The sequence below is a fragment of the Schistocerca americana genome, chromosome 5 (genome assembly GCF_021461395.2).
Source record: "Schistocerca americana isolate TAMUIC-IGC-003095 chromosome 5, iqSchAmer2.1, whole genome shotgun sequence".
Lineage (NCBI taxonomy): Eukaryota > Metazoa > Arthropoda > Insecta > Orthoptera > Acrididae > Schistocerca > Schistocerca americana.
This window is the reverse complement of record NC_060123.1, coordinates 340,009,126-340,035,187: the sequence shown is the minus strand read 5'-3', so window position 1 is coordinate 340,035,187 and position 26,062 is coordinate 340,009,126. Positions and strand designations below refer to the sequence as shown.

Sequence of the window (26,062 nt, the reverse complement as noted above, 5' to 3'; positions counted from 1 at the left end):
TAAAATTCATAATGAATTAATTAATAACTTGGTAAAAAGAAAGTATGCTGTTTTTGCTGAGCTGCCTAATTAAAAAATTACATCACTTCAGAAGCAAACCTTTTTATTTTCCAGAGGCGGACACTGAATTTAAATCTCACTGAAAGACAATATCAGATTTATCAAAACATCTCTTTTTTCATGGTATGTATATACTAAATATCATAATTCTGTACTGGACCATTGTGAGATATATGCAAATACTACACATCAAAATATTCACCTGAGGCATGTCCATTATTTAACATAGGTTTTCTGATTTTACTTTGTAGTTTTTGTGAAGAAATGTGTTTTAAATATGGCCAAGTGCATTAAATATGATATGAATGTAAATAACTGGCTAAGCTTCAGGACAGTCTGTTACCACAACCTTCATATTTGTTGGCTTCACTGACCTAATGTAGACCTTGGTATATGCTACAGTGCAGCCTGTCACCACAAATAGGATTTCAAGAGTGGGGATGGAGGTAGGGAAAGTTTGGGGAATCCTACACTACACACTAATAGAATGATTATATTACTGAGAACTTGCTGTTGTTGACTTTTATCTCATTAACCTGAACACATGGGAAGCATACAAATGGAGCTGGGAGATTTTGATCAGTGTCCTAATTGGAATTATAGTTTTCAAATAAATCTGTAAGTTTTTCCGAAGTAAGGGTGATAAGTATTTCAGTACCACTGCACATTTTCTAAAACTCAAATTATGAACAAAGGTAAAAGATTGGATTATTCCTCATGTACATATTAACACACCAATAAATATCTGCTTATTTAACACCATTCAGCATTTGCAACAGAAAGGTGGCACACATGTGCATGCAGAATGACCAGCACATTTACAAACAAATTATGGACAGCAAGAGCAGCATCTATGTTCTAATTTTGTTTTTTTCTTTAAAAAAAAATTGGAGAACCGCTGTATTAGAGCATTTTGATTTTGAACACCTTCAACACTGTCATGAATGTCATTTTTTGAACACATCTCAGATGGAAGATTATTTTACACAAAAAACTGAATGTCAAAATAAATGTAGACTGAGAAAGCCTGGGATCCATTGATTAAAGAAGGGCAATAGCATTTTAAACACAAAGGAAATCCTGGATCTTAACTGTTTCTCCTGTCTTCAAATATCAGAAGTAAAAATAGGTAGGCCCTCAAGTTAATTATGCTGTCAGCATTGAGAGGAAATGTTATTCTCCAGAATGTGAAATGTGCAGTCAATACCTGGTTTTATCTCTAAATGTCAAGCCATAAAATGGCCATACGCAAATGTAACAGTAAATAAAACAGGAGTACAAAAATTAACTGAAAACTGAACCTCGGGTCTAAAACGCAACCCACAAATCACTCGTTTTCATAAAGTCGAATGTAGACGAATGCAAACCAACTTCATCAGCCAATAAAAGTAAATAGCGTTTAGTAGCTGGGGGGCAGACAGGGGTGCAGAATACAATGAATGCGACATTGGTTTTACAAGATTAATATAATTTGGATTAGAATGCGGACACACATAGAATCCATGGCAATAATTTCGTGGCAATGATGATGATATGGTAGAAAACAGCATTTATTTTCTGGCTCTACAAAATAATCCTTCAGTCTTTCGTTCGAAAATTGTATTTACTAACATACAGCTTATGACAGAGGAAAACAACTGACCTTGGCATAAGCAGAATGCAGTACAAACATAAACAGATGAAAGAAACACTATTCTTCATTTTATGAAACTTTTACTAATTTCCTGCAAATTCATTTTTCGTAAGCGTTTGCAAGTCAAAGTAACAAACTTGTTACCACCATAACAACTTGACGTGTACTGTATTATCTCCGGTTTAAATAAGTCAAAACGCAGCTTTTTAAATATTACCATTGTTTATGCTTATGAACTGCATACATTTCTGTGAACTCAACATGCAAAAAGTTTTAGACTTTTTTTTTTTTTTTTTTTTTTTGTTTGTTTGGAATAGTGCACTGATTCGCATGGCTTTTTCGGTTGGGAGAGTTACTGATATGTGTAACTGACAACGGACTTTCTTCCTCTCAGATTACAATTTCATGGCGCTGTTGGCTACGTCACGTTAACAATAGTGACTTACAAATCGAAGCTTACAAATCTATTTTAACGAATCTACTGACTATTTACAAACTTATCGTAATTTTTTAATCATTTGGGTGCGTTCATTCAACTAGTGACATTAAGAGTGTACAAGAAAAACAATATCAACACCGTATTTAAGAATAATAGATCACTTAATGAATAGTAGAGGTGGCAAAAAATAACGTAACTGATAGAAATAACCGGTTACTGAGAAGTAACGGTTACTGCGATAACCGTTCCTCTGATTCTGGCAGTTATTTCAATAACTGTTTAGTGTCAACAGTGCCTCGCGCCATCTGTTGACCGAAGATTGTACTGCGCATTTGGAAGGCGTTCTATAACCATGGGAATAACTGTGAGACTGCGCGCCATCTGTTGATAAGAACTGTGTACTATTTCGTGGGCCTTCGTTACTTTTAGCATAAACAATTAAATAAAGTTAATGTCCAAGCCGTGGCTGATAGGAGCTGCAGTACAGGCATTAACAAGTACGGTCGTTCCCTTAAGCCACCGCCTTACGTGTTAATTTAGCTTGGACGGGTAGTACAAGGAAAGTTACTTAGGAATTCGTGCGACTATGGAAATAACTGTCAGAGACCAGTATTCTCCTCTGGCAGTTATCGTTATTGGCTCGTAGTTCTAGTTCTCTGGTAGTTATCGGGCTACCACCACAGATAACCTGGCAGCTGGTAACGGAATAACTGTGTGTGTAGACGTTCCTGACTCGGTGACTCCAGTTAAAGGTCGTAGTTCCAGGTGATATTTCCAGAGAGGATAGTAACTAGTGATGGGCTAAACTGCGATTTTCCGATATCAGTGATTTCTGTGAATGCTACTTTTCAGTATCTGTTATTCTTAACTGTGATTTGTCGCAGTTAAGAGTCGCAGTTAAGGAACCTAAGTCGCGTATCCCTCCGCCACTGCTACTTCTGCTACTTCCGCGATTTCTGCGACTTCTGCTACTTCTGCGACTTCTGCTACTTCTGCGATTTCTGTGACTTCTGCTACTTCTGCGATTTCTGTGACTTCTGCTACTTCTGCGATTTCTGTGACTCCTGCGATTGCTGCGACGTACCACCGTATGAAAAGGTTACATCTGTCCACACAGAAAATTGCATCTCAACAAACCTGTCATTGGTAAGTATGTTTTACGTTTATTCTTCCGTTGGCTTTAATTTTGTATTAAAGAAACAACTGTGAAAATATTAATAGTGTAACTAATATGTAAGTAGCCGCACAGTATCGTAATAGTTCGTGTTTAGCAAATGAATTCTAACATATTGTTATGTTCATAGGTACCTGAACTACATTTCAGTCACTCAGTAAAGTGATAATTCAAAATATCATTGTCAACAGATCTGAAGAAATTGCCAGTCTTTAGACCGTTTTCGTCAGACGACAGGTTAGTTTCTAAGCGTTTTGATGGACTTAATTACTTCAGTGAGATCGTTCTTGCGAATGTGATATAGCAAATGTGATATAGCAAATATTAGCAATCTACTCTGTCAATTATATTGCTAGTAATTAGTGACAGCAAAAATTGTTTAATAATCCTTGTGTTTTTGCAGACGCAGTTCTGACTGATTACTGGTTGCTGTACATATCTATCCACATCAAGGCTGTTGAGAGAGACTCGTGAAGATTCAAGACAGCTCTTAGAGGATTTGCAGTTTAAAAGTGAAATAATTATGAAATAAGTGTATGACTGATTAAAGTGTTTTATTGAAGTTGTTGTGCGATTTTAAAGGAATAATAAATGTTAAATACATTGAGTGAATAATAAAAATCTCATTTTCCACATGTTAAGCCGTCCTATACCCGTAATTTTCCGCCACTTATTTATTGGTAAACACTTGTTGGAGAGTGACATGCCGCCCCCCCCCCCCCCTTTCTCCACAATCTTGGTGTGACACTGACCTGTAACATATCCCGAAGTCTACAATATGCATTTTGAGGCTGTTGATATGAAAGTGGGAAGTACAGATCTTCCAGTTAAATCAGGAATAGCTTAAGTGCATTACTTGAAAGTGACACAGGAAAAGCTTACTTATGTAGGTGGTAGTAGTGTCGGCAAAAAGTTCTTGTGTGTGAAGTTGCCATGTAGAACACCAGGTATAAAACTTTTCTCCCGAGTCTTGAACTGTGAGGCATTCATATGACTGTTTTCATTTCTCTACACTTATACAGATGTCTGAGTTCTGCTGTGTTAACATTGCAAAGTCCTGTAGGCATGTGGAGTATTAACCAAAACTGTCATATTGGAAGCAGAATCAAACACATTTGTTACGTTACTCGATATTTTCAGGAGAAAAAGGCAATGTCGCTTCTTATTAATATAATACATTCAGAGTCACAGCAGTATTTGACCAACCATAACTGATGCTGAATGTGCATGTCGTCATATAATATGAAGGACTTATTTCAATAGTGGTACAAGTCCATTACCTACACTTTTCTGTCTATAATGCTTCTGAAATTAGTAATCCAAACAAACATAAATAAAGGCTCATCTCTAGCAAGAAGCTATATGGTGAATGTTTCTGGTATCTCAACTGCAGATTTTTCAGCACTCATTTAACTTTACGACTCTATATCTCAAAATTAACAAAAATGGACTTGTACCACTATTGAAATAAGCCCTTCACATGCACACACAGCACATCGATCTCGTGAGGCACAAGGCTCTCATAACGTACATACGTCGGTCAACAGATGACACTAGGAGAAGTATGTTAACTGCGCTTTTTAGTTGCTACTTGCGACTCTTAGTTGCGATTTGTCACAGAAATCGCAGTTTGACTCGGTAGCGAATAGCGTAGTATGAACTTTGCTCAACAGATGGCAGTGCTAACTGCGCTTTTTAGTTGCTACTTGTGACTCTTAGTTGCGACTTGTCACGGAAATCGCAGTTAGACTCCATAGCGTATCGCAGAGATGGACGTAGTACGAACTTTGACCCACAGATGGCACTGTTAACCGCGCTTTTTAGTTGCTACTTGCGACTCTTAGTTGCGACTTGTCACGGAAATCGCAGTTAGACTCCATAGCGTACCGCAGAGGTGGACGTAGTACGAACTTTGACCAACAGATGGCACTGTTAACCGCGCTTTCTAGTTGCTACTTGCGACTCTTAGTTGCGACTTGTCACGGAAATCGCAGTTAGACTCCATAGCGTATCGCAGAGATGGACGTAGTACGAACTTTGACCCACAGATGGCACTGTTAACCGCGCTTTTTAGTTGCTACTTGCGACTCTTAGTTGCGACTTGTCACGGAAATCGCAGTTAGACTCCATAGCGTACCGCAGAGATGGACGTAGTACGAACTTCGGCCAACAGATGCCACTGTTAACCGCGCTTTTTAGTTGCTACTTGCGACTCTTAGTTGCGACTTGTCACTGAAATCGCAGAAAGCAGTGCTAAATTCGACCAATAGATGGCTCACGTCTTTCAATGTGAAATACTACTTGCGACTGCTAACTGTGACTGAAATCGCAGTTAGATTCTGTAAAGTTGCTACTGTGATATCTGTGACTTCGCAGTCACTGTGATTTCTAACAGATACGCGATTTCCTGCCCACCACTAATAGTAACTGGAGCGAACAAATATTTTCGTACTGCTACGGAAATAGCCGCTGGCCATCGCGAATGACAAATAACATGTCAGAAAGTATAACATAATACAGTGGAATATAATAATTATTATCCTCATCATTTGTCAGGAGATTGTCAAAATATGTGAATATATCACAGTAACTGCTAATATTTACAGAATTGGTACACTGACAGAATAAAACACAGTTACGTACTTTTAATAAATTTATCGTGCACAGAATACCCGATCTTGACTGTTGCAACCAAGTGCTGTCAAAACTGAAATATAGCAGAATTTTTACCTAAGCTGGTCTATCAGTCTCTGTTACGATATTCATCTACAGAGTAGAAGGAGGGGTCAGTGGAAGCGTCTGATTCCACCCGTCTGCTTCGACGTAAAGGTGTTGTGGTGTGTGAATGTCATTACGGCACGGTGTTTATGAGTTGGTTTTTGTGTGTCTGTGTGTGTGTGTGTGTGTGTGTGGGGGGGGGGGGGGGGCTGTCGATCTAGGTTGCAGTGCCGGAATTTGCTGGTGGTAATTAATATTTTTTTTTTTCTAGCTGTGATGCTTTGTGTATTTATGAAGTATTGAATGTGATTTAATTTATGTAGGGATGATTGATTTGTGGACTTTTGGGATTGTGGTTTTATTTTTCGCAGTTGTAGGTGTTGTTTTTTTGGCATCAGTAGCTGTGATGGACCTATATAGGTCACCGGAAATGACCGATTCCCATTTTCATAGTTGTGTGTGTTGATGTTTTAGTATCGTCATCTGAGGTTGACCTATGTAGGTCAAGGGAAATGTCTGATTCCAATTTTCGTACTGTTAGTTGTGGGTATTGGTGTTTTGGTATGGTCACCTATAGTTGACCTATATTGTTCAAGGGAAGTGTCCGATTCCTGCAGATTTTTGTTGGTGTAGCGGAATGCTGTATTTTTTTTCTTTTTGTTCTTCATTTTGTGTTTTGGGATCATGGTGTGTTTTTTTTACTAGCTTGTCCTCACCCTAAAACCCCCAACTTCCCGCAGTTGTCCCATTGGTTTGATTGTATTTTTGGTGGGAAATGTTATTGTATTATTTATATGTAACTTCGTGTTTGTTGCCATGTGTATGTAGTGACGTCATAGACACTTAAAATAGCCATTTCCGGCATATTGATGACGGGTGGAATCAGACACTTCTGTATCAAATAGTCTTTCAAACACACTGTAAACCGTGCCTTATCTGAAACCAAGTTTTTAATGGTTGCTGACTTGCTGGCAGTTTATTGAAAATGCATGTTCCTGAATATTGGACCCCTTTTGGACCAAGGTAACTAATTTTAGGTCTTTATGTAGATTGCTGTTTCCATTTCTAGTACTGATATTATGTATTAAGCTATTGGTTGGAAATACTTGAAACAAACTTCATAAAGGAATAAATATACTAGGAAGCTGTGGTTAGAATACAAAGTTCCTTGAACAGGTTCCTACATGATGTTCTTGAATTGATACCACAAACGATTTTTATTACACGTTTTACATGCGAAAAACTTTTGCTACGTTTGATAAGTTACCACAGAATATGCTCCCTTATGAAATAATAGAACGAAAAAATGTTTTATGCCCTTCCCAACTGAATTTATTATCGAGTTGTAGTCCCAGAAATGTAACACTGTCAACCTTTTCGATCTGCATGTCTTCATATGTTATAAACATGCTGTCGCTGGAGAAATCGAGCAGTTTGCAAATCTGACATAAAACTTGGATTAGCGTACTCACACTTTCCCCAATACGACTAGCTTTTACAGCACAGGAGTAAACGAATATGTCACATTACGTATATTTTTTGTTGTATTATAAGGCTGTACACTTTATTCTATTATGCGAGCAGCACAAGAAATTAAGCTTCGAATTTAACCTACAGTACTCAGTTTACATATTACTTCATACTTAAAAACGCACGTTGTTAACATTTTACTTAAACAGTGCTTTGGCGAAGTTCCGCGTACTTTCTGTCGCAGCTGCGAAGATAATATTTCTAATAGCGACCGATAACCTACAAACATATAATATGAAACACTAATAATCGTTCTAACATCAACTAAAATGTACCCGGAGTTAATAAGCTAAGGTTATGACACGATTCATGCGACATTTTTGCTATTTCACACTACTCGCAGTTACACTGATAACTAAACTGATGGATTCCAACTATGTCGTTATTTAACTGTCGGAGTTATCGGTATTCGCTAGCGAAAAATAACTTGGCAGTTATTAATAACCGTTACCGATAACGGTTATCAAAGAATAACTGGAACTGTGATAACGGTTACTCCAGAATAACCGTTTGGCCCACCTCTAATGAATAGTAAAGTAATTTTGATTTTGTAAAATATCATTGGCGTCTCCTCTATTTTACATCTTTGACTATTTTGACAGCCCGTGAACCAAAGATTAATGTTGTAGCTACGTTTGATTTTATGATGTACCTCAAAATTGCTCGTAAAATGTTCAGTTTTTGGATTGATGCGAAAGAATTTACTGGAGCGAAGTGTTTAAGATATAAAGTGGGCTGAGTACCAAAATATGGACGGAGAAAGGAAAGGAATTTCACATTGCAACGACCTGTTTGATTCACCAAATACGCCCCAGGCAAGCTCTGTTTGTAGTACAGAGGTAAGGTAGGCAAAAGCTATTCATAGGAAAGATGATAGTGAAGCTAAAAGAAGTATAAAACTACCAACATTCGTCGGACATGCTTGACAGGAGCATGATATTATATGTTATGACATAATAACGGAGTAAATATAACTTATTGCAGGAGAGTCGTTTGTACGTCAGCCCAATTGTGATTCAGTTGCAACAAAGTGAACCAAATAGTACAGGAAATGTGTCGAAATCGCTCCATTCAACTTCTTCAAGCTCGAGTGTCGTATGCAGAATTTGCCACGATGGTATGCCCTAACTTAATCGTTTATAAGCAAAAAAATTTAACAAATATGTGGGTCATTCCATGCCAAGTGGTCTAAACCTTCCCACCATCATGTCTCCAATTTTCTTCAAATTTTATCTGTAGCACTAGTCAAGTGCTAAATTAAGTTTCTCAAGATTTCAAGCCTCTAGCTGCAATACTTGCTGATCTACACCCCCTTGTCTGAAGGGTAGTAAGTTCGCATGCGCGCGACATCAGACAAAATGCCATTTTTGGGGTCTCATAAAATTGAAACCAATTCATAAGAATGGTTAGTAAGATGAGACCCTGTACAGTTTTTTTGTGCTGATTCAAACGAAATTAATTATAAGATTACTGATGCAAAATCCGGTCAAACAAGTCGACTCAAAGTGTACCCCTAATTCTGTCGTGACTTAATGCGACAAATTTTGACCAATATTCAGACTGCAATAATTTCCTTGCAGATAAAGATATGGACTTGAACTTTTTACCAAGTCTTATCTTTGTGCTGGACATAATACAGCTGGATTTCCAACTACCCAGGCTTTATAGTCGCCTTGCAAAATCTCTTCAAATTTGGCAGTGTCAGCGCAAATGGCTTTATTTACCAAAGTTCAAAGCCCATTACTACAAAATAGTCAGCCTGGATTTAATTGTGAATAGTATCATCTGAAAGAGAAACTCTTGCTCTACGAGATGGATATATTTTTCTTTTGCAACGCTTCCATTAAGTGCTTATTTACTCAGGTCAAAGTATCTTATATTTTGTGTGCGCAGTGCCCTGCGTTGGTCCATGATGGCTGAGCCATTACTGGTTATCACAATAAAACCAGCATCCCCATCGCCATAGGGGCCACGCCCGATAGCCATGCAGTAACAGCCACGGGTGGGTATCTTTACTGCAGGTTCCCAAGCCTGATTACAGGGTGTCTTTACCACAGGATCCCAAGCCTGATTGTGGGTTTCTTTATGCAGGTTCCCAAGCCTGTCTTCCTCAGTTACTTCATCATTCTGGAAGCATCGTTGATTTGCAAGAGAATGCTTTCAGGAAAACTGTATTGCCGACCAGATGATGTCACTGATGGAGCTGGAATAACACCAATGATAAGTTGTTCTGGAATCCAGCAAGTATCACGTCTTAAGGGCCAATAAAATGAACTTGCAGGACCATGAGGATGCATAAAGCTTATGAAAGCATCTTTCTGTTCGACTGAGATTTCAACGATGTTTCCAATCCACCATTTCTTTTCATAAATGCAAGCAACATACTGCCCAGGCTGAAGATCCATGACTTGAACTACTACTTCAGCAGCACTAATTTTGGCCAAAAAAGATGTCGCATCATTAGAAACTCTACTGACCTTAATTGTCGTCATATCAATGGGCAAAAAATGGTGGTTTTCTCTTGTGCCAGCTAGAGTGTGCCCTTGCAGGAATCTTTCTTCTTGAGAAGCTTTTTCTTCTTCAACTTCCTCTTTGCTGATGAAAAAGAATTTGATTCCATTGATATTATCATTGCAGAAGTTGAAAAGATCTTTGGGTGTTAGAATCTGGTTTTCATATGGACGTTGCAAACTTGCTCTTGCTGCCAACCGTTTTGTTGTGCCTCCAATGCCATCACAAGGCGACTTTCCATGGCTTGTTCCAAAGAAATTCCATTCTGCTGTTATTTCAAAATCTTCTTTGTGATAGCATAAGTTGAGAAAATTCTTGAAATTCTTATATTGTGCAGCTGAACCATCACTGAAGTAGTGGATGTGGCTTATTTTGGAAAATTGCATCTTCAGGTAATTGATTACTTTTCCAATGTAAACATGGACAGTAATCGTATCGTGTCGAAGGCAGTCACTAATAACACAAAGATTCACACATTGCACCTCTTCGTTTTCACAGTAGTAGACTACAAATGGATGAACTGTTGCTTGACTGTTTTCCCAGTGAAAGCCTTGCACTGCATCTTGAACAATAAATGAATAGTTTTCAGCAAAATCCATTAGTATTATGAATTCGCCTTCTTTCAAATCAGTTTTGAGAGCTTTCAGGTGCTGGCTTTGATGCTTGGCAATGTAGTGATGACAAGACAGGTTCCAAATTTTTGCTGCAATATCTTCAACATACTCTTCTGTTGAAAGCTGCTTTGTTTCTAAAGTATCCCTGTCGGTATGAATCCATTGTTTGTACTCAATCAGTTCTTCAGGGTCATTATCTTCAAAATATGTTGCAATAACTGCTTCTACACCTTCTGGACCAGGGCAGTTTTCACAACGATGAAGCATACAATCCTTGTTTTCCAAGCTGCAAACAGCTTTGCTAAGAATTTCCTTGTAGTCTTCATTGATTGATGCACCAGTGAGCATAAGCTTGACATTTTGGTGTATTGTACAGACACAAACTGAGTGCATTCCAGCAGAGCCAACTGTAACACACCATTTTGGTCTAAGCTCGCAAAACTTTGAGAAGCCAATTTCTGGTCCATTTTGCTTCTGATAAGACACGTACATTTCCTTCAAATTGCAAAGCAACAACCGCTTTTGCTTGTACACCTTTGTTCCTGAAATTCTCACAGGCACACAGTCTTTCTTCCCTGGACAAAGTCTGCTGAATTCGTCATCTTGAAAAAAGTCATGTACTTTCTGAACAACTTCATCTGAAAGCTTCCTTCCTTGCCGATTTGCTGGAAAAGCTAGAACACCTTGCTCATTCTTCAGTTTTCTCGCTTGCTTTACCATTCTTTCTGATACATTAAATGCTGTTGTCGTATCTTTAATTGTCCAGCTTCTTGGAACCAAGGTCAATATTTGAACTTTTGTCCTACGATTTGACACTTTACATTTTTCTTTCAACTCTTCTATAAGATTATCAAGATCTGCACAATTATTGCATGGGCGACTTTTACTTGAACTTGGCTGTTCATCGTAATTGATTCCTACAGCAGCAGCAATTTGATTCCCAATTAAACTTTGTGCATCCAAGATCTTTCTTTTTGCATAGCTTTGCTTATCTCTTTTACTTAGTTGTCTTCTTTTCAATGGTGAAGCACCAATAAATGATAAACTTTTGTTGATGGCTGGTTCAGTTTCATCCGTTGTGAAATCTTGTTCAGATTGGGTTGATAGTGATGATGAATCTTCTAGCTTTTGGTTCAGTGCCGACATGCAGCGAGGGCAAAGCTTCTGACCAGGTTTTATATCAATCACTTCTTTTTTCTTTAACAGGCAAAGTTTGGCAGCTGTTTCATTATCAAGCAGTCTAAGTCCAGCTTTTACATTGTGATTCCTCTTCTTGAATGGATTGCAACATTTCTTTTGCATCGCTTGATATTCATGTAGGAAGAGGGCTTCATGGTGGAAGCAAATGATGGAATTTTCGTCAAGTTTGGCTTCTGAACGCGAAACAAGCAATTTCTGGTCACATTCTGTGAAATCACTAAACGCTTTGAATCCAGTCTTCTTAGCATAGAAGATAACATGGCACTTCGATGCAGCAGCATCTTTTCCAATTGAACAGGGGGCCAACGATTCTTCTTCTTCATTAACTTCTGACATCTCTCACTGGCCAATCACTGAATAAAACACGAATGAAATATCCAATTATATCAGTAATTCTAAGCGACTATTAAGATTCAAATTCCTAGAAATGAAGAAAAATTAGTGCATCGCGCATACAAAATATAACAACTTTGATGTGAGTTAATGAGTACTTAATGGTCGCGTTGCAAAAAAAACAAATGTCAGTCTTGTAGAGCAAGAGTTTCTCTTTTAGGTGATACTATTCACAAGCAGATTCAGGCCAACTATTTTTTAGTAATTGGCTTGAAACTTTGGTAAATTTTACCGTTTGTGCTGACACTGCCTAATTTGAAGAGATACTGCAGGGCGACCATATGGCCTGGATCATTGCAAATCCGGCTGCATTATGTCTAGCACAAGCATGAAGCTTGGCCAAAAGTTCAAGTCCATATCTTCAACTGCAAGGAAATCATTGCAGTCTTAATATTGGTCAAAATTTGTCGCGTTGTGTCACGACAAATTTTGAAGTATACTTTGAGTCGAGTTATTTGACCGGGGTTTGCATGAGTAATGTTATACATAATTTCGTTGGAATCAGCAAAAAAAACTGTACAGGGTCGCATCTTACTAACCATTCTTATGAATTAGTTTCGATTTTATTAGACTCCAAATATGACATTTTTTTTATGTTGCATGCACACGGACTAAGTACACTTCAGACAAGGGGGTCTAGATCAGCAGCTATTGCAGCTAGAGGCCTGAAATCTTGGGAAACTTACTTCAACACTTGACTAAAGCTACAGTTAAAATTTGACGAAAATTGGAGACCATGATGGTGGGAACTTTTTTCAGTTTTAGACCACTTGGTGTGGAATGACCCATGTCTGTTATATTGGAGTATCTGCTCTATTCTTTTTAAAAGTGTTGATGATTAGACTGCAGGAGCAAATGGAAATTTGGCCAAAGCTGTACGTATTTTTAGTAAAATTATGGTGCATTTCTTTAGCCTTCTTTTCTCGCAGTTTACTTGGAACGAAAATTATCGGCACATTTTAATATGTTCTGGCGAAGATGCACTGTTTTGAATGGAAAACAGAAGTTTCTTCGGAGCGGAAAATATGTTTCGGTATGCTTGTCAGCAGCTGCAGTAAATTTATCAGTAGTAGTCCTCAATTTGCAGGAGGCCATTTTTATTTGAATTAATTCTTAATTAAGTTATCGAATAGCTAAGTTTGCCCTCTAGGGCATTATCAAGTAACCTGGTGGTAAGAATAGTAACAAAAACGGTAGGCAGCTTACAACAACAAAAAATTTACAAAATCATACAAAAAATACTTTATAGGTGTGGGTGCTTCCATGATGACAAAAGGCAGGCTTGAAAGAGATTTCAAATAATGTATTTTCATGTCTTCATTAGAGTTTTTTTACTATTTTCGTTTGTATGCACTGTATTTTGATCAGAAATTCTTCCCACACTTTGCAGGTGCTGTGAGCTGTGTTACACATGCTCGCTGCCTAGACAACTTGGCTGCACACCATAAAGTATGGCATTAAACATGCCAAGAAAACTTAGAGATAATATCAGATGCCAGCTATTTGTACTCTGTATTGGTGTATATTCATTAGTATGATAGTTTTAGGTGACATTAACCAGCGTTTTATAGAGCACGTTCTTTGCAAATGTGCCTTATGATGAAAACACACTGGAAATTATTGAAATATTTCAGATCTTGTGGAAATTTTAAAAACCAACTTTCTCATCTGAATGTGAAAATATTTTGTTGGCACCAACCTACATTGGGAGAAATGATCATCATAATAAAGTAAGGTAAATCAGAGCTCGCATAGAAAGATACAGGTGTTCGTTTTTTCTGTGCACTGTTTGAGATTGGAATAATACAGAATTATTGTGAAGATGGTTCAATGAACCTTCTACCAGGCACTTAAGTTGATTCGCAGAGTATCCATGTAGGTGTAGATGATAGGTCATGTAGCATTGAAGGGATTGCCGAGGTTGAGGGACCAGTCTAGAGGGTTGACAGGATGGGTGGTATGATTGAGATTTACTGTGTTATATGTAAATCTGAAAAGAAACATGGAATGCAGATGGCAGGAGTAGGAAAGTAGTCGTGTTGCACATAGGTGGTAATGTGCTTAAGAAGTGGCAGACAATGCAGAAGATGTGTGAGCAGTGTAGTAGACAACACAATTTGTAGGAGGATGGGTTGTACAGAGAAACAAAATTAGTACCACAAGTAATAGTACCAGCAAAACTGAGGGCTAGGGTGCTACAAGGAACACATGATCACATGTTAGCAGGTTGTGGAGGACATAGGGCTACCAACAGGAGAGTAGTGGAGAGATATTGGTGGAAGAATAGGAAGACAGGTGTGAACCAGTATGTGCAGTGAATCTTAGTGTGGATTTGAGTTGAATGGCAGTACCATTGCAGAGGTTACCTGAAGCATTAACACTGTTTGAAATTCTTGGGATTTATGTCTTAGGTCCTTTCAGTGAAGTACCTCCAGAGAATAAATAGGTACCCATATTACAGATCACTTTTTGAAATATGTGTAAATAGTAGCAATGCCAAACAAACTGGCAGCAACAGTGGCTCAAGGGCTGATAAATAACTGGATACTCGAGTTTGGGGTAGCTGAAATGATAATACTGAAACAGGGGACCACCTTTCTTTGATATGATAAGAGCAGACATGAAAGGAGCAGAGTTACAGAAGTGAGATTACAGTTTGTCCAAACAGGGTAGTGAGAGAGTCAGAATTCCTGTGCATTGAAGCTACTGTTTGGTCAGAAAGGGCAGGATGATTCCAAGGAAGTCGTTAGGCCTGAGTTGTACTTCCAGCAGGTTGTGGCATGTTGGTTGTACTCTACTTTTGACAAAGAAATAGTAGTAGCCAGTTGTTTTGAGCAGGAAAACAAGATATCAGGGTGGTTAGAGTTGGATGGGAGTGGATTATTAACTAATAGGTCATCATGTGAAATAATGGAACTTACTTTCCATCTACCTGCCACAATTTCAGGAATAACCCATATAAGCATTTTGCAGTCTGTTGTATTGGCCAGAGGAACCCTGCGGGAATGTTACCAGCTATGAATCTGTGTTAAACCATATGTTGGCATCAGAGTTAATACAGTCCATATACAAACTCATTGCTGGTCAGGGGGCTGGAATATCTGTGGAGACACTGATGCAGCATGTGAATTGTATAGGGAGAATGAATACTGGAGGGGAATGACGTTGACTATTTCCATATCAGTTACTGCAGCAACAGTTACTCTGCTAAGTGTAATCCTTGTTCACATGCACAAAAAGTGGAGAACAAGATAATGTTCAGCCTGAGCCATTGTTCAAATTCTGGTAGACTGGATTCCCAAGTCTTCAGAGGCACTAGAGAGAATTGTAACAATAAGTTAAGTTGGGCAGAAAACTAAGGGGCTTGGGGTTAAGTGGTGCGTAAGGGAAACACCAGGGTATTTCAAATTAAAGATAGCTTAGTTAAGGTGGAATGAGGAACTGGGTCATGTTAAGAGGGAGGACAATGTAGCACACCGACCAAATTTGGTCAGATGCACAAAATAAGAAGCAGGTTACAGCAGACTCAGCCACAGGTAAGCGCAGATGTTACGCCTTGCAAAACACCACAGCCTTCACATGTTGTGAGGCAAGCCAGCCAGACAGATGAGATGTGACAATAGTTGACACAGCAGCACCCAGGCAGAAGAAGATGAAAGCCTTTTCACACAAGCAGCTGGAGAGGTGTTGAATAAATATGCCATAGGGCATACCAAAGCCCAAGCAAGTGCTGGCCATGAGCATACAAATACCTGGCCACTTTTGTACTGAAGTCACCTTGTGTTGGTATCGTAGCACTACCATGGTGGTGAGCAACCGCTGTGACATTTGGAGTGCCATCCGGAATGCTGTACTGGGTCTGAAGTTCCACCTCACATCAGGGTAGTTCGCCCCGACACCAAGACACACAGAACCGCTGCAGGGCCAGCCAAGTACTGGAACATAATGCACCAACCACAGCACTACTGCACTGGGTCACAGTTGCATCACCCATTGTTGCCAGCTGGGCAGTGCTGCAGGTAACAGCCACATGTTGGCCGTCACTGTCTTAGTTGCCGAGTGTGGGGGGGGGGGGGGGGCATTGCTGATAGAAGCAGTGACATTAGGCCACCACTCGGCCACACCATGCTCTATCAGCATTGCAGAACATTGTGCATACAAGTGCAGTAGGCAACTGGATGTCTCGACTGCACTGCTGCTGCTGCTTTTAATGAAACATGGTAGAAAGCTGTAATAAAGGAATTTGAAAAGTGTGGAACAATCTCTCTGACTCTGGTCATTTTTCATTTAGTTCCTCAAACAGTCTCTGAAGGAATATCCTGAAAGTTTGTCCCAAACTGATACCTTTGTGGTCTGGAAGAGCTTGGCTATTGTCTCGACCAGCACTATTGCCAACGTCCAAACGGCTATCTTTGGCACCATCTCCTAAAGACAATTTACTTCTCCCATTCCCTCCCAGACAAAAAGTAAAGCACCATAGTCCAGGGAGACTCTCCTGAATTTGGGGCATGGATTTGTGCCCTCAAGTCTTTCCAGAGAGCCATCAGAACAACCTCCATCTGTTGTAAGGTAATGTGGATCAGTGGATACCCCTGCTGGATAACCCCCATCCTTAAAACCAAGAGTGCTGTACTAAGGGTATGTTTTCCTGTATTTGGCTCAACTTTTTCTGGTTCTGAGTATTGTAAGAATTGGGAATATTTGGCTCTTCCCTTATTCCCCATCTTGGAGATACAAGAGATCTGTTAGGAAGTCATTCTTCGCCTTCTCTTTCTGTCCTTCGAGAAGTTTTCTCCTGTGGTCCAGACAAGGATTTGATCTTGAACAAGTCCAACTTAAGTGGTGATTTCCACGTCTTTGTTTTGTTTTGTTCTTTTTTGTTCCATTTTGATCCTGCAAGAATTGGGGATTTATTCGCTCAACACCGCAGAGCCACATGAAGTGCAAGGCTAATTACACAGGGAGCTTGCCTGGTATCCCTGAGGCACCATCAATGATACAACTTCACCACTGCCATGCAGCCCTTGGCATGGATTGCATCACACCTTGGAGTGAGTGTCTTGGGAATTGGGGAAGGGTTATGGAATTGGATATGGGAGAGATGGTTGTTTTGAGACACACTGTCTGGTTCATCCACTGAGGTCTGTCTGGCATGGGAGGCCCCACTAGTAGTTGCACTAGTCAGCATAGCCCTCAGCTTCAAGAGATCCTGCAAGCATCTCCACCAACATAACCAGTACTTCAAGGTGGTGCCCCCAGAAAGGTTATTTTTAGTTTTGTTGAGTTGGTTATGAGTGTGTTGGCTGCATTCCCGTAAGACAATCACTACAATATTTATTTTTCATGACAGTCCAGCACACAGTAGCAGCAGCTATCTGTGGCTTTGCCAGCTGCTTGAAGAACACCAACTTCTGATGGCTGTGTGATGGTACAACTGAAGCAACCAGCTTACATTCCTACATTGTGGTAGTTGAGCTTCCATGAGAATCAACTGATCTGGAATAAGAAGGGTTATTAAACCCATCTTTCTGATTACCTGCGAAATATGGAATTTTAATGTTGTGTAGAACATCTGAAAAAGATATGAAGACTTAACGGAAAAGCTGCACTTATATGCCATAAACTATGAAGTTTGTGGTGCCTATTGACCTCGTTGGTGTATCATATTTAAGGAAGCAGTAGAAATGTGCTTTTGAACTTCAGTAATTGAAATAAAGCATTTGCTATATGCAGCTTGGCAGTCTATTTTGAAAGGCATTTGGTGAAAATATTACACTCTTCTTGATTTGGCAACCACAGTTGGCACCCCTAATCTTCCAAGCATGCTATTTGAATTCTGCAGTTGTATATGCCCACCACAACTGCTGCCAGTATAAGGAGACTGATCTGTTTCTCAAAGCATCATGGACATTCTGTGAACCAATTAATTTGGAAACCAAAGAGGCTATGATAGTATTAGTGCAACATATTGCAAAATTCTACATCAGCTCGTGGATGGTTGTTGGAATTTTTCTTGCGCATGTTGTAAGGTATGGAGTATATTTTTCTTGTGTCAATGGAATAAATTTAGTGAAAGATGGAAAATACAGATTCTCAAAGCTTTGTCTGCCTCTGTAATGTGGTGGTCAGCATGTCTGGTTATTATGGAGTTGCCAGTGCTGGTAGGGGTTTTTCCTTTGTAGGACGACTGGAACATGGCCCACTCAGTCTAGTGATACCAACTGAGGAGTGACTTGAGTGAGTGTAGTGGCTCAAACATCAAGAAATCTGAAAATGGCTGAGATAGTGGTGTGCTGACCACAAGCCACTCCATACATGTCCAGAGACAGTTGGCATAGAATGACAAAGTGGTCGGTCAGTCCCATTTGGTCTGTCAGGGCCAAAATACAGGGCTTTGCTATTGCTTTGCTTCAAAGTATTTTGTAGATTTGTTTTCTACGAAACTAATCATACGTCGCCATACTGGTAGCAATGTTAAGTTTGCTTTTGTTTCTAATCACAGAGAAAATGGATGTGGCACACTGCAATCTATACAGACGGTGTTAAGTCTAACTTAAATTTGAGGACACATTTGTCTCTACATGTTCCTTATCCATGGGAATTGTATACACACTTAAAGACAAAGACTGATAAGTGGCATTCTCCTGATCAATACTGCTACAGCCGGTAAGTGATAAACTTTCTGAAATCCAAGAAATTTTGTGGATTCTGTAGTGTCAGAGCCACATGATACTCTTAATTTAAATGATGGAATAGTGTAGTTTCAGAGCCACATTGCATGTCGATGCAGTGGAAAACAAAATGTAGCTGAAATTGTGTGTGTCATAAATAGTAATTTGAAGTATAGATAACCAACTTTCCTGTACTTCCAAAATTTTCTAAAGCTGTGTGCAGTCATCTGAGAGTATGTTGGTATATTGGTATGTTCTGTATTCTTTACACTGCTTTAAGTGTTAGAAATTAGACAGAATATTCACTGCCTCATTTGTGGAGCCCCAAAGCAGCTAGTCATCAAAGTTAACACATTTCTGCAGAAACAATGACAAGCAACCTTATCACTGCCTGCCCATTTATTGCTTTTGCAAAGTACGCAGTACAAGCACTGATGCCCAGCAGTCAAGGCTGCTGCTGCTGCTGGTCTGTTGAGTGACAAACATTCAAAATAATAAACTAAAGCCAATCACTGTTTCCCACTCTGTTCCAGCCAATGAAGTATCCATCTTCGTACCTTCAGGTCCACAGAGATCAGGGGAATCATCAGCTGAAATCACACTTTCTTTAGCTTTAGATGATGGTGAACAAATTGTGCATTATAATTATACAGAAAGATGTTAAAGCCAATTTATCCCTAATCTACCTTTCAGGAGAAAATGGGGGAAGGAAGGAAGGCAGGCACGTGACATTAATACGTGCTGCACTTCATTTGTCTTCCTTACAATACTGTAATACTTGGTTAGTGTAATAAGCTATTTATTTTGCATGATACAGAATACACCGATAGCCTGAATGACCAGTCCATGTCTTGTAAACATTGTAGGTTGTCAGCCAAAAGATCCACAAAGTAAATTTGCAATTCTGCGAGAGTAAAAATGGCCACCAAATATAACAGAATGTCACAGGTAGATTGTATCAAAGTACCAGCGAGAGTTGGCAGTAAAAGCTCAGGACAGTCTGAAGTGATTGTGCTCTGCTAGGCAGTGACAAGAGTATGTGAGGTAGACAATGTCGGTGATTCTGTTCATGTGCTAACTGTGCTATGCTATCTTGAAGCAGTTGATAAAGTCTGTGGTAGCAATGATCTTAGGTTACTGATCTTGCTGTCACCCCCCCCCCCCCCCAAAAAAAAAAAATCACCTTAATTAACGTATAGGGTTAAAAGTGCACCTACCAACAATGGGACTGACGTAATAGGAAGGGGAGGAAGAGTGTGCGTGTGTGCGTGCATGCATGTGTGTCGGCCAGTAATGTGTTGACGGGGCCAGCTTGACATAGGGCAATGTCAGTGGTAGAGGCTCCATGATCTCAGTGTCAGCTGCGTATAGCAGTGGTGATATCTCATAACTGGAGTCAGATGTTGGCATCCAGATGACTGCCTTCTCATTGAAAGCAAACTGTTCAGATAATGAAAGGGATCCCTCTCTGTTGATATCCACTTGGCCTGTGATATTGGTCAGGGGCTCGATGTGGCCTTGGTCATAATTGGCCAGCTAAAGCATCAGTGATGGTGCCACAGTCAGCAGATACAGTTGATTTGTGTGCCTCTCTCCAGCCTTGTGCTGTTGCCTTTGTTACAAACATTTTTTTGGTTGTAGGTGGCTATGATGTTGCTGGGGAGCCAGACTGGGACCCAGCCAAAAGAGTGGACATGAACCCACAGAGTAACATGTGCTGTTGCTGTGCTGGTGTTGCCGAGGTGTTAGTTAAATAAAGTTAAGTGTCCAATGATGGCAATCACACAGCAGCCATGGGATCAGTGTGGTCCTACATGAAGCCAGGAACTGAGTTGCAAGCTCTGAGACTGTGTTTTTATGCATCTTTATTTTGAACAAATGAAGTTTTCAGGTTCCCCATTGGAGGCTGGATGGAGTGACATTGTTGTAAGGTGGGTTACGCAATTCTGCACGCATAAGACTGGAAATGACTTGAGTACTGTTGACTGTCACAATGGTTCCCAAGGACACGGTATGTGGCAAAGATATTCTGTAAGGCTCTTATAATTACTTGTGTATATGGTGCTGTTCACACTAGATAAAAGAATTTAGAGATTGGGATATGTAGTTCATCCTAGACACAGGAATTGGTTGGCAAAGTTAACACGTATGCTCTCCCACCTGGCACGGAGGTGTTGACCATCTGCCAGCGGTCATAATGCAGAAGGCTGGTGATATGGTGAGATAGTGACAGCAAGATGACTACCCCACAGCCATTTTGCGTTAGGCAATGTAGAAGGAGACAACAGCAAGTGCAATAACCTGATTTCAGAGAAATTTTGCTTAGTGAATGAGGGGGCAAAATAAATTTAAAAAAAAGGGGGAGAGGAGGAGGAGGAGGAGGAGATTGTCATAGTTTTTGAGGTATTCCTGAGGTACTTTATGTGCCTTTTACTGCTTGGTATCACCAGACGAAATGGTGGCTTTTAGCAGTTAGCATCACGACTTTTTAATTTTGCACTCTATAGTTGAAACCCAATTATTACTTCTTTCATTTGTGTACCGAGGTTGTAGGTGACTATATGAATGTTTTAAAATGTGTATTGATATAAGGTTGTCCTTAATCATCTATTAACAGAGTGAGGTGGTGCAGTGGTTAGCACATTGGATTCGCTTTCGGGAGAACAATGGTTGAAGCCCACATCCAGTCATCCTGATAAAGATTTTCTGCGATTTCCCTAAATCGCTTCAGGCAGATACCAGGATGGTTGCATTGAAAGGGCATGGCAGACTTCCTTCCCCACCCTTCCCTAATCTGATGGTACCGATGACCTTGCTGTTTGGTCCCCTCCCCCACTCCAACCAACTCGTCTACTAATTTTCAGATGAATGAATTAAAAAACAAAAAAAAGAGAAAATTATTTGAAACTGTTTTCGGTTACTGTTGTATACCTTGATTCATAGTCAATTAAAAGTGCCAGTTTTTGAAGGAGTGATCAGTTTTGCATGATTTGCTGTGGAATTATTGCCAACACATGCAGGTGTTGACAGATGTGAAAATTACCAAACTATCAGTTTAATAAGTCGCAGCTGCAAAATACTAACACGAATTCTTTACAGACAAATGGAAAAACTGGTAGAAGCCAACCTCAGGGAACCCCCCTGCGGGTCCGGGGGTTAGAATAGGCCCGAGGTATTCCTGCCTGTCGTAAGAGGCGACTAAAAGGAGTCCATCCCCCTCAAGGGGGTAGTTAGCGCCTGCGTCCGGAGACGGACGGTTCCACGACCTATATTTGTGGTCTTTTTGGTTTTTCACTTGTCGTTTCTTCCTTCCTTTGGTTGGTTCCTTTCTTTGTTCTTCTCCATCTCACTGTCTTCCTTACTCTCCTCCTTGCCGCCGCCTCCTCCTCCTTGCCGCCCCCCCCGGGGGGTCCACAACTCTTTCGTGGATACGTGCGTGGCGAGCACGGGGCCCCGAGCCATTGCAGCCTTCTTTCTCTCCCGGGCTGCATTTCCTTTCCCTTCCCCTCCTTTCCCCTCCATACCCCTTTCCCCTCGCCCTCTCCTCTCCCTCTATTGGTGTCCTTGCTTATGTTGGCCCCCGCTATCCTCCTGGTTCTGTTGGTTTTACACTCTGGCTTTGTTGCGTAATCATCTCCTTTTGGCATTCCTTGGTCCCCCTCTGGGGTTTGACCTCCATTCCAAAATTTCTCTTCCGTAGTGTGAGCCATTTGGGGAAGAGCACCTTACCTAGTGTCTCCGATGTGTGCCCTCCTAGTATATTCCACCTTTTCTTCTACGTCGTTGTCTGATGCTAGGGTGCATAGCCAGCACGGTAGCCAGCCCGTGTGGTGGGGTCGCTATGTACCCTTTTGGTTGAGCCCCCTGAACACACAGGGATCACACTTCTGATACCTGAGCTGTGACCTCCTCATGCATGCCTTGGAGTGGTTGCTCGTCATCCTGGAGCATCGGAACTCCCGGCAATGGCCGCCGTGCCAGACGGCCCTTGCTGTGGCTGGGTGGCGCCCGTGAGGAGAGCCCCTGATCGGAGTGGGTGGTATCAGGGCGGACACTATGCAGATGAAACGCATAAGGGTCCAAACCTCTGGCCGCTCTTCTGCGGCCGTCTCTCTGCGTGGTACTGATTCCTCAAGTGCTGCTTCTCTTGCCCCTTCGGCCTTCCCTTCCGTGGCTACCCCCTGGGAGGAGGGTCAGGCCCGTCGTCTAGGGGCAAAACCTTTCCCCCGTTATCTAGTTTGCACCAGGACTGATGGAGATACTTTCACCAGTGTCAAACCTTTATTCTTTGTGGAACACATTGAAGACAAGTTCGGCGAAGTGGACTCCCTGAGCAAGATGCGGTCGGGTTCGTTACTGATAAAAACTGCTTCGGCTGCCCAATCTGCGGCCCTTCGTGCCTGTACCCATCTTGGCACAATTCCCGTGTCCATTACCCCTCACCAGTCTCTAAATATGGTACAAGATGTGATTTTTCACAGAGACCTCATCCTTCAAACTGATGAGGAACTTCGGGACAATCTCGGACGGCGGGGTGTTCACTTTGTTCGGCGTGTTCAGAAGGGTCCTAAAGATAATCGTATTGATACTGGTGCCTTTATCCTGGCCTTTGAAGGGGATACCCTTCCTGAGAAAGTTAAGATTATGGTCTATCGCTGTGATGTGAAGCCGTACATCCCACCTCCTATGCGGTGTTTTAAGTGCTTGCGTTTTGGCCACATGTCTTCTCGATGTACCCAGGACCCTCTCTGTGGTGACTGTGGACGTCCACTCCATGAGGGGAGTCCCTGTGTTCCCCCTCCTGTATGTGTAAATTGTCATGGTAGTCATTCTCCACGTTCAGCAGATTGCCCAGTCTATAAGAAAGAAAAAAAGATACAGGAGTATAAGTCTCTTGATCGTTTAAGCTACACAGAGGCCCGTAAGAAATATGCACGATTGCACCCTGTGTCCATGACATCTAGTTACGCCTTGGTTACATCTTCATCCCTTCCTCCCCCTTCCTTACCCCCGTCCCGGACCCCTCTCCTTCCCCCCTCCCCTGCGGCTCCCACACCTTCTCCTCTGGGCGCCGCTCCCCCTCCCCAGCCAGAGAAGTGTCCCACTTCTTCGGCGTCTGCCGGTCAAGGGCGCCTCTCCCGGGATGCCCCTCCCCGGCACCTTCCAGGTCAAAGGTCTGCTGCAGCGCGGCGACCGCGAGAGCCGCGGTCTATCGGCCCCCAGGTCGCCCGGTCTCTTTCTGTTCCTGATCTTGCTGCAGCTGGCTCCATTATGCCACACAGCCCTCCTCGATCTCAGCCTGAAAAGAAGAAGAAACATAAGTCCCGGGACAAAGAGCCTCTGGTGTCACCGGAGGTCCCTTCCCCGGCTTCACAACCGGATTCTGACCTGTCGTTTATGGATGTCGCCCCCTCCTTGTCGGTGACGGGTGGGGACCCGGCGGTATGACTGGATTTAGCGTGTTCAGCCCTCATTTAAACCATCGTTCTGTGGTTCTCCAATGGAATTGTAATGGCTACTATCGTCACCTTCCGGAATTGAAATCCCTTCTTTCGTCCTACTCAGCAGCTTGTGTGGTTCTCCAGGAATCTCATTTTACTGATGCTCACTCACCGACCCTCCGTGGGTTCCGTGTTTTCTGTCGAAATCGGGTCGGACCCTTGCGGGCTTCTGGTGGCGTTTGTACGTTGGTCCGTACAGACATTGCTAGCACGTGGATTCCTCTCCAAACTACATTGGAAGCAGTTGCTGTTAGGGTCCACTTAGACTCTGCAGTCACAGTATGCAATCTTTATCTCCCTCCTGACAGGACTCTTACACCTGCTGCCTTAACCACCCTTCTTCAGCAACTTCCTCCTCCCTTCCTCCTCCTTGGGGATTTTAATGCTCATCATCCTTTGTGGGGCAGTGCCTTTCCATCTAGACGAGGTCTTCTTATCGACCAATTTATTGCAGACCACGACCTGTGCCTTCTTAATGATGGCTCCCCTACTCATTTCAGTGCTGGTCATGGTACCTTTTCTGCCATTGATCTTTCTCTTTCTTCTCCCTGTCTCCTCCCTTCATTACACTGGTCGCCACACGACGACCTTTGTGATAGTGACCATTTCCCGTTGATTATCACGCTCCCTTCCCGCTCCCCGATGGAGAGGTTACCTCGTTGGTCTTTCCACCGCGCCGATTGGCCTCTATATACTGCACAGGTCGAGTTTTCTCCCTCTTTGTCGGGTTGTATTGATGACGTCCTACGTGACGTGTCTGACGCGATTGTTCGCGCTGCTAACCTTGCTGTCCCGCGCTCATCTGGACAATTTCGTCGTCGGCAAGTCCCGTGGTGGAGTACGGCCATTGCCATTGCCATCCGTGATCGCCGTCGAGCTTTGCAACACTTTAAGAGGCACCCATCTGTAGCCAGCCTTTCTACCTTTAAGCGCCTTCGCGCTAAAGCCCGTTATTTAATCAAACAGAGCAAGCGGATATGTTGGGAACGATTCGTTTCTTCCCTTGGTTCCACTGTCCCTCTGTCACGGGTATGGGCTACACTTCGCTCTCTCCAAGGTTGCCATCGGCAGTCCACCCTCCCAGGCCTTCACCTCCCAGATGGCATTTGTACGGACCCATTAGTTCTTGCAGAACATCTTGCGACCCATTTTGCAGTGGCATCAGCGTCGGCCTCCTATCCAGCTGCTTTCCTTCATCAAAACCAGCAGGCTGAAGCTGTCCCCTTATGTTTCACCACTTGTGAGTCAGAATCTTACAACGAACCTTTCACTGAATGGGAATTTCTTTCTGCTCTATCTGCTTCTCATGATACGGCTCCTGGCCCAGATTCCATTCATAACCAGCTGCTTCAACATCTCAGTGCTCCACAACGGCACCATCTTCTTCGGGTGTTTAACCGTATCTGGCTCCAGGGTGACTTCCCTTCTCAGTGGAGGGATAGCATTGTGGTTCCTGTCCTTAAGCCTGGTCAGAACCCCCTATCTGTTGACAGCTATCGGCCAATTAGTTTGACCAATGTTGGTTGTAAGTTACTTGAACGGCTGGTAGCCCGTCGGCTCACTTGGGTCCTCGAATCTCGGGATCTGTTGTCCCCTTACCAGTGTGGCTTTCGAGAGG

General features: G+C 41.8%; 1 protein-coding gene across 4 annotated transcripts in view; it reads left to right on the top strand.

Moving 5' to 3' along the window:
* The first annotated feature begins 8,164 nt into the window (after window positions 1-8,164).
* LOC124616201 (E3 ubiquitin-protein ligase MARCHF3-like) overlaps window positions 8,165-26,062 on the top strand; it is a 66,217-nt gene continuing 48,319 nt past the window's right edge. For 2 of the 4 annotated variants that reach the window (XM_047144505.1, XM_047144502.1), the window contains exons 1-2: window positions 8,165-8,393; window positions 8,539-8,671. In XM_047144505.1, coding sequence (XP_047000461.1) covers window positions 8,304-8,393; window positions 8,539-8,671 — 223 coding nt within the window. In that variant the 5' untranslated portion in view covers window positions 8,165-8,303. Of the gene's footprint in view, window positions 8,394-8,538; window positions 8,672-16,881; window positions 17,324-26,062 lie in introns of those variants that run through there. The other 2 variants (XM_047144503.1, XM_047144504.1) reach the window with 2 other exon arrangements.